This window comes from Muntiacus reevesi, chromosome 12 (assembly GCF_963930625.1).
Source record: "Muntiacus reevesi chromosome 12, mMunRee1.1, whole genome shotgun sequence".
Taxonomy (NCBI): domain Eukaryota; kingdom Metazoa; phylum Chordata; class Mammalia; order Artiodactyla; family Cervidae; genus Muntiacus; species Muntiacus reevesi.
Window position 1 is genome coordinate 16,437,860 of NC_089260.1, and position 16,262 is coordinate 16,454,121.

General features: G+C 36.5%; 1 protein-coding gene across 1 annotated transcript in view; it reads left to right on the plus strand.

Annotated features, from left to right (window-relative positions):
- Positions 1-16,262, plus strand: part of VPS13B (vacuolar protein sorting 13 homolog B) — a 763,389-nt gene that overhangs the window by 688,498 nt on the left and 58,629 nt on the right. The window contains exon 44 of the mRNA XM_065903112.1: positions 10,795-10,950. Within this exon, the coding sequence (XP_065759184.1) occupies positions 10,795-10,950 (156 nt within the window). The remainder of the gene's footprint in view (positions 1-10,794; positions 10,951-16,262) is intronic.

Consider the following 16,262-nt stretch of genomic DNA (forward strand, 5'->3'; position numbering starts at 1 on the left):
CAGATGCATGGAATGTTGGATGACTTCATAGTTATGAAATTATTTCATTTCTCATGATAATTCCTGACTTGCCAAGTTAGTGAATTTTAAGAACTCTGAGAGCAGATTTTAAGATAAATGTGAAATAATCCATACTTTTGGAGTCAGGGACTTCCCTTCAGGCATTAGTTCATATTTGACTTGCTTGACTTACACTTGGGGATAAAATGAGTTAGGACAAGGTCTTAGATACCACATTCCCTTACTGGGAAAGAAAACCAACTTGCACAACTTTGGCTGGCTCATGTTTCTTGTTATACAGGCACTAAGAAGCAGCGGTTGCCATGAAATACTTTATTTAACCTTTACAAAAATGTTTTCTTAGTATGGCAAGGCAGTTTAGTTAAATGAAAATAAATAACTGTAAAAGTTTTGGATGTCTTTTATATCCCATCTGTTGACTTCTTTTTTTTCCTAATTAAAAATTAGGCATAACAATTTTAATTGTCTAAATGGCCATGAGGACTGAAAATAAGTTACAGATTGCATAGGACTACCTGATCTTTTCTTAGGACACATGTTGGCATGTCTTCTATTTTACATTCAACTAAATTTTGCTAAATGATGAATGAACATTTTAAAAGAAAATTTAAAAGAACAATTTTATTCAAACTTTTGTTGATTTCCTCTATGGTTTATATTTATATTTAGTCAAATTGATTTTCAAACAAACAAGAACTGACAGTCTGGCTCACAAGCTCAGAACATTTATCCAAGTCTGAATGACTATCAAACAGTGTCTCCAGTTTACCTTATTGGCTTCCATTTCTCAGCTTACCTAAAGTATTCTTTATTATTTCCATCCAACTTACCCTTATCTCTTCCACTGAGGAGCTGGGTTCAACCATGAGCATGACAACCATTCACTATCATTTTGTCAAGAGAGTGTGTCTACCCAGCACCAAAATCTTCTGACTGTTAGTGTCACTCAATTAAGCAATCACTGTTTGTATTTATTTTATTTAATTATTTTTTAAAAGTGTGAATTATTTCATATTTTATAGACAGACCATCCTTTTCTGTATAGACACATAAGCATACATGTAAAATTTCTCTGAATTTTACTTTTCAGCCCCTTTTGGTAGCATTGAGGTTGAACAGCCTCAAAGACTATCACACAGTTCTGGACTTAAGGCAGCTATTAGAGTCACAGCTCCTGTTTTTTCAGTCACATGTCATTTAAATATAGGGAAGCCCATACCCTTTAGAAACATGAAAACAATAGATAATGTGTAATGTTGAAATGACCTTTTAAAAAACAAGCCTATATATCATTTCATGCTTTTTTTTTTTACTGTGTGCATTTATATCTGATTTCATGATTAGTATGTTCCCCAAAGTTACACATAGCATTGTATTTTAACTAATGAGAAAATTTGCTCCTTAAATCTTTTTGAAAAAAAAAAAAAAAACATTGTGAAATGAATTATTTTTCTCTAATTTAGATAATTTCTATTTAGGTAGCTTTTTAGCAAGGAATACTCATTAGACATCATAGTTTTGTAGATAATGTATAAAAGTACCACTACTCTTCACCTGACTTTTTCTTTTTTTTTTCTCTCCAGTATGTAAATGTCAGTCATAGACTGAACAGAGACTGATGTCCTCCTATATTGCAGGAATAAATTCTGCAATATAGATTATTTTGTAGTTATTTATGAAAAATCTTTTATAATTTTTAAAAAGATTCCATGATTTATTGTTGGTACGTTGAAACATTGATAAAGCCTCAATGTTTGCTAGATATGTGACATTTGATGTGCTGGTTACTCATGGAAATTCAAATGACTTATAAACTATATGATGAAATAATAAAACATGCTGTTTTAAAACTATGAAGATGAATAGATTTAAGATATGAATAGCACTATTAATCTCTTCATATTAGTTATATGTATGTTGTTTTTCTTTCATACTTATGATGTTTTCTCTCATATTTCTTCATCTATCTGTCTTTTTGCTGTTCACAATTATAAAGATTTTAAGGTTTTTCTTTCATAGTATTTATATTTGCCCTACTTGTATCAGTGTGGATTGTTATTCTGCAAATGCATTTTTTTGTTTCTTTGCGTTTATTCCTTATCTAATTCTCTTTTTATATCATCTAGTTTGTTTTAGCCTCAGGCTGTTTTCTGTTTATACCACACTGTTCTGACCTCTCAATATTTTCCTACAGTTTTATAAAAATCGTGCATTATTGCATTCTTTAGAGAAAACCAAAATTTTCCTGATTTCTTTTCCCTGAATTCTGCAACTAGGTTTTTTTTTTAACTAGTCTTTTTGAGATCCTGTGAACTGTAGCCCACTAGGCTTCTCCATCCATGGGATTTCCCAGGCAAGAATACTGGAATGGGTTGCTATTTCCTTCTCCAGGGGATCTTCCCCATCCAGGGATCGAACTCATGTCTCCTCCTTTGACAGGCAGGTTCTTTACGAGTGAGCTATCTGAGAAGCCCTGAATTCTGAAACTGGGTGTTTTTATTAACTTTAGTCTCTTTCCCCTTATTTTTTCAGATGCTATGCTTTTTCCTTTGCTTTGCCAGTATCATTTCAAAGGTCTCATGGCTTATTTTTGTGTCATTTTTGCTCTTTATTAATGATTATATCATATTATGGATTGCCCTTTGTTATACTATATTATTTGAGGAATGATGATTTTTATTCTCCAGCTTCAGGCCAGATAATAGTCAACTCCTGTTCTACTTCGCATTTTCCAGCTGGTATTTTCTAGTATTCTCAACTATACAGAGGTGAAAGTTTCTACATCCTTTCTACATCCTTTCTACATCCTTTCTACATCCTTTCTACATTCCGAATTGTCGGAAGTCATGCAAAGCTACAATTTCCTTCATTCACGCAACTTTTTTTGTTTATTTTTTTCCTGACTCTTCCTTCATCAGTGTTTGCCTTGTGATAACCATTCATAAAAGTAAACAGTGGGGTGCTGCTAGAATCTGTTGTTTCCTGGGAGCTACTATTTCTGAATATATATAGAAAGACCAACCAGATAGTGAATAGCATTCTTTCAACAGTCCAATGACTATCAGTTACTATGTTTCAGTACCTTTAATGCTTCACTCTCTGGTATTTTTTGATGACTGGTGCTTGAAAATAAGTGGCAATTCCTGACCTAAGAGTTCACTGCCTCTTTAGCCTCCCTTTCTGTATCATCCTCTCTCAGGCAGGTCCTCTCCCTAACTCTCACCTCTCCTCATCCCCAAGCATCTACACACATGGCTGCTTTGAGACCAAGATCTGACCTGAAACAGTGATTTTTGTTCCAGTTTGACTCTTTCCTTTCCAGGATCAAAATCCCATGGATTATGGGATCTATCTGGGTTATGGTCAAAGCTATTAGAAGAATGTAAGCCAATGAGTTCATAATATAAAGTTAATTTTCCACATGATATTGACAGTAAGTTGTTTGCACAAAGATTTAAAGCTATAGTTTGCTACTTTTATGACTTGTTTGTAATGCAATCAGTCTGGGTTTTTTAGACATGAATTTTGTACAGGAAAAACCAATCCAAGTTAGGCTGTCACCTGCTTTTGTTTATGAGAAATAACAAAAATACCTTTTCTTCTATTTCAACATCTTTTTTTCATGTTATTTCCTTGGATAAGTGAAATATATCCATCTCTGGTCACTCGTTTAACTTCTCCAGGCATAATAAGGCTTCCCAGGTGGCGCTAGTAGTAAAGAACCCACCTGCCAATGCAAGAGACACGAATCGAGAGTTTGATCCCTGGGTCAGGAAGGTCCCCTGGAGGAGGGTGTGGCAAGCCACTCCTGTATTCTTGCCTGGAGAATCCCATGGACAGAGGAGCCTGGCGGGCTACATGACTGAAGCAGCTTAGCACACACGCAAGCATAATACCTCTAGAGTCCTACAACAATGTTTTTCTTCCTCTCATAAATTTTTACACTATACTTGTCCTTGTTAAACCTCTCTCTCACTAAACTGTGAGAATTCTCATTTGTCTCTGTCTCCACCATGTGGGCTTCCCTGGTGGCTCAGTGGTAAAGAATCCGCCTGCCAATGCGGGAGACATGGGTTCCGTCCCTGGGTCAGGAAGATTCCCTGGAGAGGGAAATGGCAAGTCCCTCCAGTACTCTTGCCTGGGAAATCCCATGGACAGAGGAGCCTAGCGGGCTACAGTCCATGGGGTCGCAAAAGAGGCAGACACGACTTAGCGACTAAACAACCACTACCACGACCACCATGTGTAGTACAGTTAGTTGGCTTATGGTGAACACTTAGTAGATATGAATCCTAAAAATATTTGCTAAATTGGGGGGAAGAACCTCTTGCCTTAGGGGGGAAAAAGCCCCAAATAATTGCATTAAATTGCCCCAGGAATCATATGAGTAAGTAATACAGCAAGCCAGATCTTGTGTGAAGAGCAGTGATGGAGGCCTCAGAAATGAACTGAGGCTTCTGTCATCCTTCCAGCAAAATGCCAACAGAGCAAATGGTAAATCTGTGACACTGACTAGGACAGGTGGGGAGACTTCATGCAGGAAGCTGAACTTGAGTTTTTAAAATAGAAATGTCTAATTTCTTTTTACTTGAAGGCTCTGTATGCTTTCTGTTGAACTTTTTTCATTTTAACAACATTAATTTTTATCTGATTGCAAAGTAATACATATTTATAGTGTGAAATTTGGAAATTACATAAAAGCACACAAAACACACACATAAAAAGGGAAGTTAAAGCTCACATCCCCAAGATAACCAATGTTAGCATTCTGGTATATTTTCTAGCCATTTTTCTCCCTTTAGGAATAGACATGTATACTTTTTGTTCATTTTATAAAAATGGAGTATATATTGCACATATCTTTTTGTAATGTGATTTTATTCTGGTTAATCTTTGGCTAAGTAAAATTGTTCATGCTTTTTTCATGCTGTGATTTTTTTTTTTCCAATAGTTTCAGAGGATTCTATAGTGTAAGTATGATTAAGAAAAGAGATTCTTAGTAAGCACACTTCAGTTCAAGTCTTACACCTTGCCCTCTTGTGCACTGTGGCCTCTCTGTAGCTCAGCTTGCTTTTTCATTCATAAAATAAAAGTATCTCCCACCTAAGATTATTTTAAGGAATAAAGAAGAACATATGTAAAAAGTACTTAGCCCACTGCTTGACACATGAAAGTGAAAGAAAAAGTGAGTGTTGGTTGCCCAGTCATCACTCTGACTCTTTGCAACCCCACGGATTGTAGCCCGCCAGGCTTCTCTGTCCAAGGAATTTTCCAGGCAAGAATACTGGAGTGAGTTCCCATTCCCTTCTCCAGGGGATCTTCTGACCCAGGATTCGAACCCAGGTCTCCTGCATTGCAGGCAGGTTCTTTACCATTTGAGCCACCAGGAAAGCCCAAAGTATGTGTCTAATAACTGATAGCTATTATTGTTTTTGCTATATTTTATTTGACTAATGTCCTAGTAATGCCATATTTTCATTATTAAAACAGTGCTGGAATAAGCATACATCTAGGTAAATCTTTGCACATGTCTATAATTATTATATCAAGATAAATTCCTATTTAGAATTGATGAGTCCAATGAGTATCTGAAGCGTAGATTTTTGATAGAAAGATTACTCTCCAGGTACAATTTTCATTCTAACCGTTTTTTGAGTGTGCCAGAATTCCCTTCTCTATAAGAGGTTGCTTTACACGATTGCACAGAATTTGTAGCTTTCATGTTATTCAAACAATCTTGAGAGAAAACCTGCATGTAAGCCCTCATCTTTTGTGTCATTGATACTTGTGTGATGACAGTGACCATTATATCACCCCCTGAAAGGCTGATTTGGAAATCTTTTTCTTTCTCCTCTTTCTTCCAAAATACACTGCCTCAAAGAATCCAAGTTGTCCACTAGAAAATAATTCGAATGGATTTATTTCTACTTTATCATTCTTTTAGGTTGTGCTCTATAAATATAAAAAGGAGATATAGAGTCCTAAGAGTTCTAATATTGAATCAGAGTGACACCAAGGATTAGCAATTATCTAGATATTTTCTACCTAGTTTTTAGCATTATTTCAGATACTCTGAACATCCTGAAATTCAACTGCCTTAAAAAAACAATAGTAAGCAACATATTTCATTTTGTTTTCATGTTAGTTTACTGATGTGAAATGTACTGTCAGTTCCACTTATGCATTCTAAACAAGCAATCTAGCTTTGATCTATTTAATTTGATCTGTAGCTTTTTAGATGTTATTTTGGATAGACAAGAATTTGTTTGTATTTTAACTTAATTTTCGTTTGTCATGCTCACCTAGTATATATCATTTAGGGTCTACTTTATGCTTTAGTATCATATTGCAGTGTCTAGATTTTAGGGATTTCATTGATGTGTCGCTTAATCTAGTATTGTTATCCAGGTAAAGTAAATCTCCTATATTGAAAGGTCTCTCAAAATAGGAATTTTCTGAATATTTTTATTTCATTCTCATGATATTTTATGCCCAAATATCACCACTAAAATTTTTTGATGTCTACTTTGGGTTATTTTGGTTATTTTTCAAAAATCCCAATTTTTTATTCAACAGATTTTTTTTTAAATTTTATTTTATTAGTTGGAGGCTAATTACTTCATCAGCAGATATTTTATTCAGTGCCTACTGTGCACTAGGCTCTTGGGATATAGATATGAGCTTAAAAGTTTAAAAAACAAATATGATGCTTAACCATTTGTATGTATTAATATACATTATATACTATATATTTACTACAAGCATATATTCAGTAGTTTCTTTCACTTGCATTTCACATAACTTTTTCAGAACTAAAATTTCTATCAAGAATAAAATATAATGGGGAAGTATGTTTACATTATTTAGATTTTCAGTTTCTTTTTGGAACATTGCATATTACTGTACAATAAATTACTATAAAGTACAAAAGAATGCAAATGACTCTGAAGACAAATTTTCAATTTCTGACTAGGTAGAAAGCATCTTGATAACAATTTTTAAATGAATAGTGAAATAAAGTTCACAGAAGAATATCTAGTACTTTCATTTATATTTCAGATATCATTTAAAGTTTTTTCTTAACACGCCCCCCCCCCCCCCGCTTTCTCTTCCTTGGTGTACCCTGTTATCCTAGATTTCATTTTGTTTTTCTTTTCTCTGTAATCTGTTGAGTCAGGAATTCTCCCTTTGGATGTGACTGTGGGTGGTCCTGAGAGCTGATCCCCAAGCCCCTGATCAGTAATTCAGTTTTAAGTTTTATTTTTTATTGAAAAAAAATGAATGGAAACTTCTGTGTTCCCATTTGAGGTCTTCAGTGGAATTTGATCTTGCTGCCAGTGTGGCCCTGGAATGGGGCAGTCTGCTAGAAAAAAAGGTCAGTGTAGCCCCTTGAGGCCTTCCATTGAGTGTGGCTACTGTACAACCTGCCTTATACTTCATTTCATTTCCCACTGAAAAGTTCAGACAAGAGTGGTTCCTATTTGACTGTTTTTCCTCCCAATGGAAAAAATTAGACACTAGCTAAGTAGGCCACAGAGAGTGAAAAGCCTGAATGGAAAAGAAAGATGGTGAAGGAAGTGAGTCTGAAAGGGAAACTTAATGGAAACAAGGGGGAAGAAAATTTCCAAATTGTTGAAAGAACATTAAAGACACCTTGGGCTCTAGGCAGAATGGATAGTGATATTTTGCTAAGCCCGTTCCTTCCTCTCTCCTGTTTCTGGCCCACATTGCTCTCATTCTATTGCGGTTGTCCAGACCCCTCCACACTCTGCTCTCACTATCCTTTCAGCACATCGCTTATCTGTACACAAGGCTAATTCCTGAATAAAGCACAAATTCCTTAGCTCAGCAAATCACCAGGGCTAGCCACGATCTAGATCTGCTTCTCAGACCTTACCCTTACTCTTTTTTTGACATGTTTCTTCTTCTCCAACCAATTGAGACTATGAACTTTGCCCCAAGCAAACCTTCTGACTTCACCTCTCAGATTGTCCCCCTTGGCCAGTGATTGCCATCTTTACCAATTGAAGTCCTACCCAAACTCTCAGGCCCAAATGCTTTAGGAAGCTCTCATAATCACAGCAACCTGAACAAGCCCTCTCTCCTCCAGACTCCTGTATCAGTGTGTACCTCTCTTAATGCCTCTTGTGGGTCAGTTATACAGGCCTTACTTTTCCTGTAAAATCTTAAGCTCCTTCTGGGATAAAGACCAAAGCTCTTTTTTACGTCCTCCATAGTCTTTCACATATTGCCTTCCTTATAGTATCTGACTAATAAAAATGCATTGGATGAATAATAGAAACAAGTCTCATTAGGATTAGGCAATCTAATACAAATTTCACATTTTTATGCCCGATTTTATAGTTTCTTTGGTATAGAAATAAAAATAGACATATGGGTATTTGTTATTAAATGGAGACTTCTCAGTACCTATAACAGTGAAATTTAGTGCGTCAGTCCAACAAGTACAGGATTTTCCACCCTCATTTGATGTCCAGGGGTACCTGAGCATCCTGCCTGGTGCCCATGGGAAGAAAGGCTGAAGTACTGCTCAGCCTCCTGAATTCCTTTTTGTAGATTTTTCTCTCCAAGGAATGTCATTCCTTCCCTATTAAATTATATATACATGTCATTGCCAATGATATTTAAATGCTTTTTAACTGCAGGCCAGACATTACAAATATTCTTTTGGTCATACAGTTGGGGAGAAACGTCATGTTTTTCTCCCACCTAACTCTTCTGTGTGCACTAACTCCAAACATATCTGAATTTTCATAATTTAAAGACAATATATGTGATACATGTGCCAACGTTTTGAGAACAAATAGCTGCCAAGCAAAACCTGACAGCATATTCCTTGGTGACATTCCGTCATTAAAAGCTGTGCACACAGAGTGAACAGCTACCTAAGATTAAGCTCATATGCAAATGTGAACACTCCTCAATTAAAATTACACTGTGTACATTAAGACTTTCTTTAGAGGCTATGGAATTTTCAAGAAAAATACAGCTGAGCTTGACCTTAAGTACCTTGCCTCATTATTTTTTGTCATTTCCAGCTACTAGTCTCTCCAAAGAAAACAACTTTCTTTGTTTCCTTTAGTTTTGTGTGTACCCTGAGCTTTATTCCCAGTTGCTGCTACAAAAAACTGAAATGGTTCCAAACACCACTATTGTTTTTCTTTTTTTTTCCCCTGTAACTAATATTTAAACATCAAAGATACTCTGGTACTTTTATGTTGAAGACTGTATATAGAACCAAATTTTCCCTAAAGGTATTTTATTTGCTGTCCAGGATTTTTTTTTTTGCTGTTAGACTTCTTTCTTTAGAAATCATCTGACTGGTAGCCTTTTGATTTCACAAGATCACTGGCAGTTGTATGGAGGAAGAACTGAGTGGGGCCGTATTAAAAGCAGGGAGAGGAGTTACGTGATTTTTTAAAATATTTTAAGATATTTAAAAACAAAGCAAAAAATCCCTCTCTGAATTTTCCACCAAGCATTACATTATGATGAACAGTGACCTTGGGAAATTTTCAAGTTTAAGCACTTTATAAGGGTTCCTCTTAATGCTAAAACTAAAAGATAATGTTACTATCAAAAGACTTTATTATTATGGCATTTCCCATGAAGTCCTTAATGTATTTAAGAACCCATTATGATAGCTCTTATATAATATTTTCAAAGTTTTATTTATTCTGTTAATTGGAAAATGTTTCATGTGATTAACCTTTGGTTAGCTCTTTTAAAAATTATATATGTTATGAAGGGAAATATTGTTTGTATGTTATCTAAACCTTTTTCCTAAAATGTCAGTTCTATTTCTGTATGGCATCATTGACTCAATGAACATAAGTCTGAGCAAACTCTGGGAGATAGTGAAGGACAGGGAAGCCTGCCATGCTGCAGTCTGTGGGGTCGCAAAGCGTCGGACACGAGTTAGTGACTGACCAGCAAGAACATTGTTTATTTTCATTTAAATATGTACCCTAAAGAAACAGTCATTGTTGTTTTGGAATATTTTTCCAGTTAGTGGACTTAAGTTTGGAATACTTAATTGCAGTTAATAGGTAGCAGTAGAAATAGAAAGTATTTGATGTCCATGAAAGAAATCTAAGTATTACTAAAAGTGGTAACACTATGTGAATAAACGTGAATGTGGATCAGGGACTCAACTGGTAAAAATTACAATAAATACATACTAAGAAAAAGCATAGAACAGACATTCAAAATGTTAAAGGTATTTCTTATATGATATATATGATCTCATAAGGAGAATGAATATATTAAATGAATTGCATTCTCAAATTGCTATTTTGTTCTTTATCAAAAGGAAAAATAAAGAATGACAATTTAGGGTCAAAAATAATGCTACAAACCAAATTTAGCTTTAATTGCTGTCTAGCCAGAGGAAGGAATAAACTATCAGCCAAGACCATGATTCTTTGATCTCACATTTCAGCCTTCTTGTCCTCCAGATGAATGAAACAGTCTTTCCTCAAATGTTCAACAGGCCCTTTTACCATTTGATAGGACAATTATTTTTAAGAAGGTTTAAAATGTGATCTGGAAAACCACATTGACTCTATGTGGCATATTTGCTATTCTTAGCCTGGTTGAATAAGCTGGAAGTGGATGAATAATGCAGGTTAGAAAGAAAACAGATGCTAAGTATTACAAATAGGAAGGTTTTCCAGCAATGAGACTTTCATTTTAGGACTAGATTTTTGTTGGCACTTTTGGCATTATGACAATTATTGTTTCTCTCTCCAGCTGTTACACATCTGTATTGAAGGTTGGGGCAATTGGCGTTGGTCAGAGCCCTTCAGTGTGGACCATGCGGGGACATTTATTAGAACTATTCAGTACAAGGGTCGAACTGCTTCACTCATCATCAAGGCTCAGCAAGTCAGTGGCGTGCAAAAGCAGGTAAGTTCTTGTGTGTCCATGGCCCAGATGACTCTGAACCATTGGATGTTATAATGGAAGGGAAACGTAACGAGATGAAAATAATAATCGTGAAAAAATCGCAGAGCTCCTCCTACCCCATCCACGCACACGCACACTTACTAAGTGCTTGTTGTTGATCCTGATGATGCTGATGGCTTCGTACCCTTGTCCCAGGTCTTTTACAAGAGCTGCTAACGAGCAGTAAAATTTACTGATTTTCATTTCACCTCTTCTCCCTGTCACCACCTACCTTCTGGTGGAGGTGCTAATGAGCTGCGAAATGGCCAAAGGGTCTTTATTGAGAAGGAAAAGAAGCCAAGGATGGTGGGACTCTGGATAATCCAGCGGTGGATAACCAGGAGTTGATTCTCAGGCACGTGAGAGTAACCTGCAAGAAAGTGTCGAAGTTCTCTCCCATGGCAGAGTGGGCCTGGGTCTCCAGCAAGCGTTCTTTTCCTAGGAGTTAATATTAACTGCAGTAAAAATTCACTGCAGTCTAACTCTTGGCTTATAAAACCTCAGCTCTCAGCACATATTTTTACGTATTTTATAAAACTTCCTTTTGGCTGTTTTTGAAGTTCTAAGACTGCAAAGGGAGAAAAAAAGTATCTGACACTTTTTTGTGTTCTTAAGATGTGAAAATGTGGTTTTTAAAAGATGTTTTTCAAGCATAGAGCACATGACAAGAGTAGAAAGAAAAAAAAGGAAGTATTAAAATTTGAAAACTGGCTTCACTGCACACATAATAACTGGATTTATCATAAGAGTTTTAACATATACATCTGCATCTGGATTGTAACAGTCTATCCAAAGCTTATGTGAACTGAGGACGTGATAGACACAGCACCCGTCCCTGGAAAAGGAAAAAGGGAGCTTTCTGTATTGCGCACCTGGGGCCCCTTCACTGCTGTGTGCCGGGGGCAAGCAGGAGGCAACCAGTAAGGTGGACAGTAGGGCCCGTGCCATGTGCATTCTTGTTCTGCACCTAATCAGGGAGCTGGACTTCGTGCTCTCATTATTGAGAGCAACAAGTGAGAAGAGTACGGTAGCAGCAGAGTCTCAGAAAAGAAGTGTGAATGAGTGTTCCCCGTCAACTGACCATTCCCCAAGTATTTGTTGGTTGCCTCCTGTAGGACAGGGTAAAACGGAAGTATGTGACACCTTTGCTCTCAAAGTGTAAATTTACATAAATTTATGTAAACCCAACAATGTGTACGGCTGGCAGTAAGTGTGAATGGAATTTAGAGGTTTCAATAAGAAGATTGACCTGAACTGGGCTTTACAAAGCATGTCCAATTGAGATTAAGAGAGGGCATGCCCGCTCAGCAGTGTAGGATAAACAAAGATACAAATATGGGACAAATGGATCTTACCAAGGACTCAGGAGGAGACCAGCATGGCTAGTGTGGGCTTTGAGCTGGAAAGTCTTAAAAACAAGAATCGTTTCTCCCGTCTGCCCTCAGAACTTGCTTACATGGATGTGCTCTCAACAAACATCTGCTCAGCACCCACTGGTTTTCTGATTCTGTCACTCACGATGTCTCAAGAATGCCTTGTCTACCTTCCCATTCTTCGGTGTGCCTGAGAAATGGTCATATAGCATTTGTTTGAATGCTGTGAATGACGAGAGTCTCATTCTCTCACATGGCAGCTCTTTCCGTTGTCAGTTACTTCCAGCTATTAATGAAATAAGAAATTCTTTCCTAATTTTGAGCCAAGATCTGTTACCATTTAGCCAGTTTTTACCATTCCTCAGAACTTGAGAGCCATACACAGAAAGCACGCAACTTGTTGCCTCTCCTCTATTTTAAGCCTTCCAAAAACATGAGGAATTAGCATATTTCCCTTAGTTTCTCTCCCTCTAGGCTAGTGGTTTTCAGACTTGAGTATGTGTCTGAATCCCTTGGAGGGTTTGTTGAATGAAGCACAGCTTGTTGGATTCCCACCCCTAGAGTTCCAGGTTCAATAGTTCTTGGATATAGCATGAGAATTTATATTTCTAAGAAGTTCTCAGATGCTTTGACTACCATATCTTTGATCTGAAGTTTTCCAGTTCATTCAGCTCTGTGTTCAGAGTTCAGAGGACATTTACCAATCAGTGGGGTGGTAGGGTCCTTCTGTGGAGAAATGTTTTAAAGATATGTCCTGGTGGTTAAAGTCACAGGCACCCTTGCTAGCTGCTATTTACCATTGTGAATCACTTTTCTCATCTGTAAAATGGGAAGAGTAATAGTGCCTTCCTCGTGAAGTAGGTGTGAGAATTAAATAAGTTTGTATATGTATAGTGCTTATACTAGTGCCTGGCCCACTGTCATAACCCAATGAACTTTAGTTATTATTACAATAATGAAATATTTCCAGGCATGACCAACACTGGTCAGACTATTTTGTGTTGCTACATATATACACCTCATTCTTGCCATAGATACTACTTCTTTCTAGAACTGATATTAAATTTCAGGATAAACTAGTATATACAATGTACCTGAGTAGATACTATTGCAACAGTATATACCATAAGTCAAAAAAGTTTGTCATGAAAAATACATTTTTTTAATTCTCACAAAATTTTGCCTACCTTTTTTCTGATTGTAAAAGATCTCTCAGCCCTTGTACTTATTACCTATATGACCTTAAGCAAATTTCTTAACTGTTTTATGCTTCATATTCCTTTTATAATAGAAACCACCCAATAAATACTAGTTCACACTGTTATTTTATGTTAACTATTATAAAATATATCTGGAAATACAAAAAAGCCTCATGAAGAAAATTAAACTTACTCATAAATCTACCAACCAAAAAATATATTCTATTATTACTTTGGTGTATTTTCTTCTGCTTTTTTTCTTTGAAACAACTCGAAATCTGACTGTGTGTACTTAGTCACTCAGTTATGTCCAACTGTTTGCAACCCTGTAGACTGTAGCCCACCAGACTTCTCTATCCATGGGGATCTCCAGGCAAGAATACTGAAGTGGGTTGCCATGTCCTCCTCCAGGGGATCTTCCCAACCTAGGGGTCAAACCTAGGTCCTCCCACATTGCAGGCAGATTCCTTACCATCTGAGTGAAATTGAACTGTAATCACAATTTTTCAACTTGTTTCTTCTTTTAACTTTATGTAATGTTTATTTTCTCCTCTTATTTAAAATTCCTGAAGTTATCCTTTGAATGGTTGCCTAGTGATTTGCCATATGGTATATCGCAACACACATAGACATTTCCTTGTTGTTGAATATTCAGTTAATGTCCAGTTGGTCACTGTAATAGATCCTGCAATAAATATCTTTTTGTATAAATATATGTCCACATTTCTGTATCTGTCCTTAAAATAATTGCTATAAAATTTAAATTACCTGTCCAAAGGATATGAATATTCTTGTAATGCTTGATACATATTTCCAAATTAAAAAGATGTACTTTATTTCTTAGACAAAATTCACTGTTTTGACTTACCAGAGTCTTATTGCTACTACGCTAATCTTTTAAATAACCAAATATATATTTTTCCTAAAACTTCTGCCGACTTCATGAGTTTTTCAAACTATTAGCATTTTTTAAACCTTAAATATTTATGAAGGGTTCAAATCAGAACTAAAAAAATTTTCCATGCATTGAGAGTTTAAGGAATTCTTTTAATCACTCTCTCTGTTAATGCCAAATATAGATTTTAAGGCATCTGGTGCCAAATCACATTTCAGGACTTTTCCAAATGTTATTTGTACTGTTAAATGTTAATAATCCTTTTCTGGGACTGGGGGGAGAAATGCCTTTCACACTTTTCTCTGCTTCTACCCCATTTATAATAAATACTCTTAAAAAAAAAAGGTCAAGTCTAGCCAGACAGGAAAGGGATATGTAGAAAGAAATAATGGAAACATAAGCAGCCCTTACATGGCATTTACCTGTTTGAGAAGAGGTGTCTTCTTCTCTCACAGGAACTGGGAAAATCCATTTTACATTCCCACTATCATGGGAGGCCTTACACACATAACTTATTTTGAGTTTTAACATTTCTTGTCATCATCATTTGAGACTGCGCTCTATATTAGAGTCATTTTTAAAAACTCAGCAGAGCAGGGGAGAATGAAACACAAAAGCAACAATTCGTTAACCTAAAATTGAAGCAAATAGAAAGTGGTTTATACTGAACTTGGGTAATAGGAGGTTCGGCAGACCACCATGGCAACCTCAGACCTACCGCTGCGTGTATCAAAGTTGTAAAAAACCTTCCCAGTCAGTGTTTTTCAGCGTTTCTTCTCTTTCTCTCTCTCTCTCTCTCTCCCCACTTCTCTGTCTGTCTGTCCCTGTTTCTCTCTGTCTGTTCCTGTCTGTCTCTCTCTCTCTCCCTCTCCCCTCCACACCGCCCACCACCCCCCAACACACACAATGTATTACTTCCTTTTAAATTGAATTTTTTTTTTTTTCCTATGGTCAGTGTAGATTGACTGACATTCAGGTTAGCTCTAGTCAAAGTACACCAGAGACAGGATTCCTTAGGTGGCCAGGTTAAGAAGGAAGATAGGAACCAAGCTTCCAGAAGAGCGTGGTGGACCCGTGTCTCCCTCACATCTTGGCTTCTTTCCTTCTATCCCACGTGGGCCTGGAAAGTTACAGTAAACCGCAGCTGCCTAATTACCACACCCCATTTGGGGAGGTGAGTGTGTGCAGCTCCCTGATGTACCTTAACTGTGTTACCATGCCTCTGGACAGTGGAGAATTGGCTAAAGCTTGCTGGAACAGTGACGTTTAGTTGCCTGTACCTTGCCTTTCCAAGACCCTTCTCATTTCTCCAATTCAATAAAAATTGACCACACATAAAATTTCCCAGGAACTTTGCATTATACAACTACTCATGTACACGTATTTGCTTCTATGTTTTCCATCTCTTCATTAAGGAAAGCTTTACCACTCTAAAAATTTCAATGTACATATATGAATGTATGTATATATATTTGTATATTTGTACATACACTTTTAATCATGGCTAAGATATCATTTTCCAGTGCATCTGGTGCTCTGGAATTATTCTTTTAATATTGCTATTCTTCTTGGCACTGATCTAATAAGAGTTCTGAAACCTGCTAAGTAAAATCATATGTAGAAATCTTCAATACACATCTTTGTGGCTTTGGAGAAAAAGGGGAAGTGGTGTGAAACCTGGAAATGTGTACTAAAGAGAAACCCTACATTACAAAAATTAAGTAGCTGTCTTCAACTGATAAATTAATCTTGAAATTCTAACCGTAATTTTCAAAATATCAGCACCGTAAGTGTTGCCACTTTGAA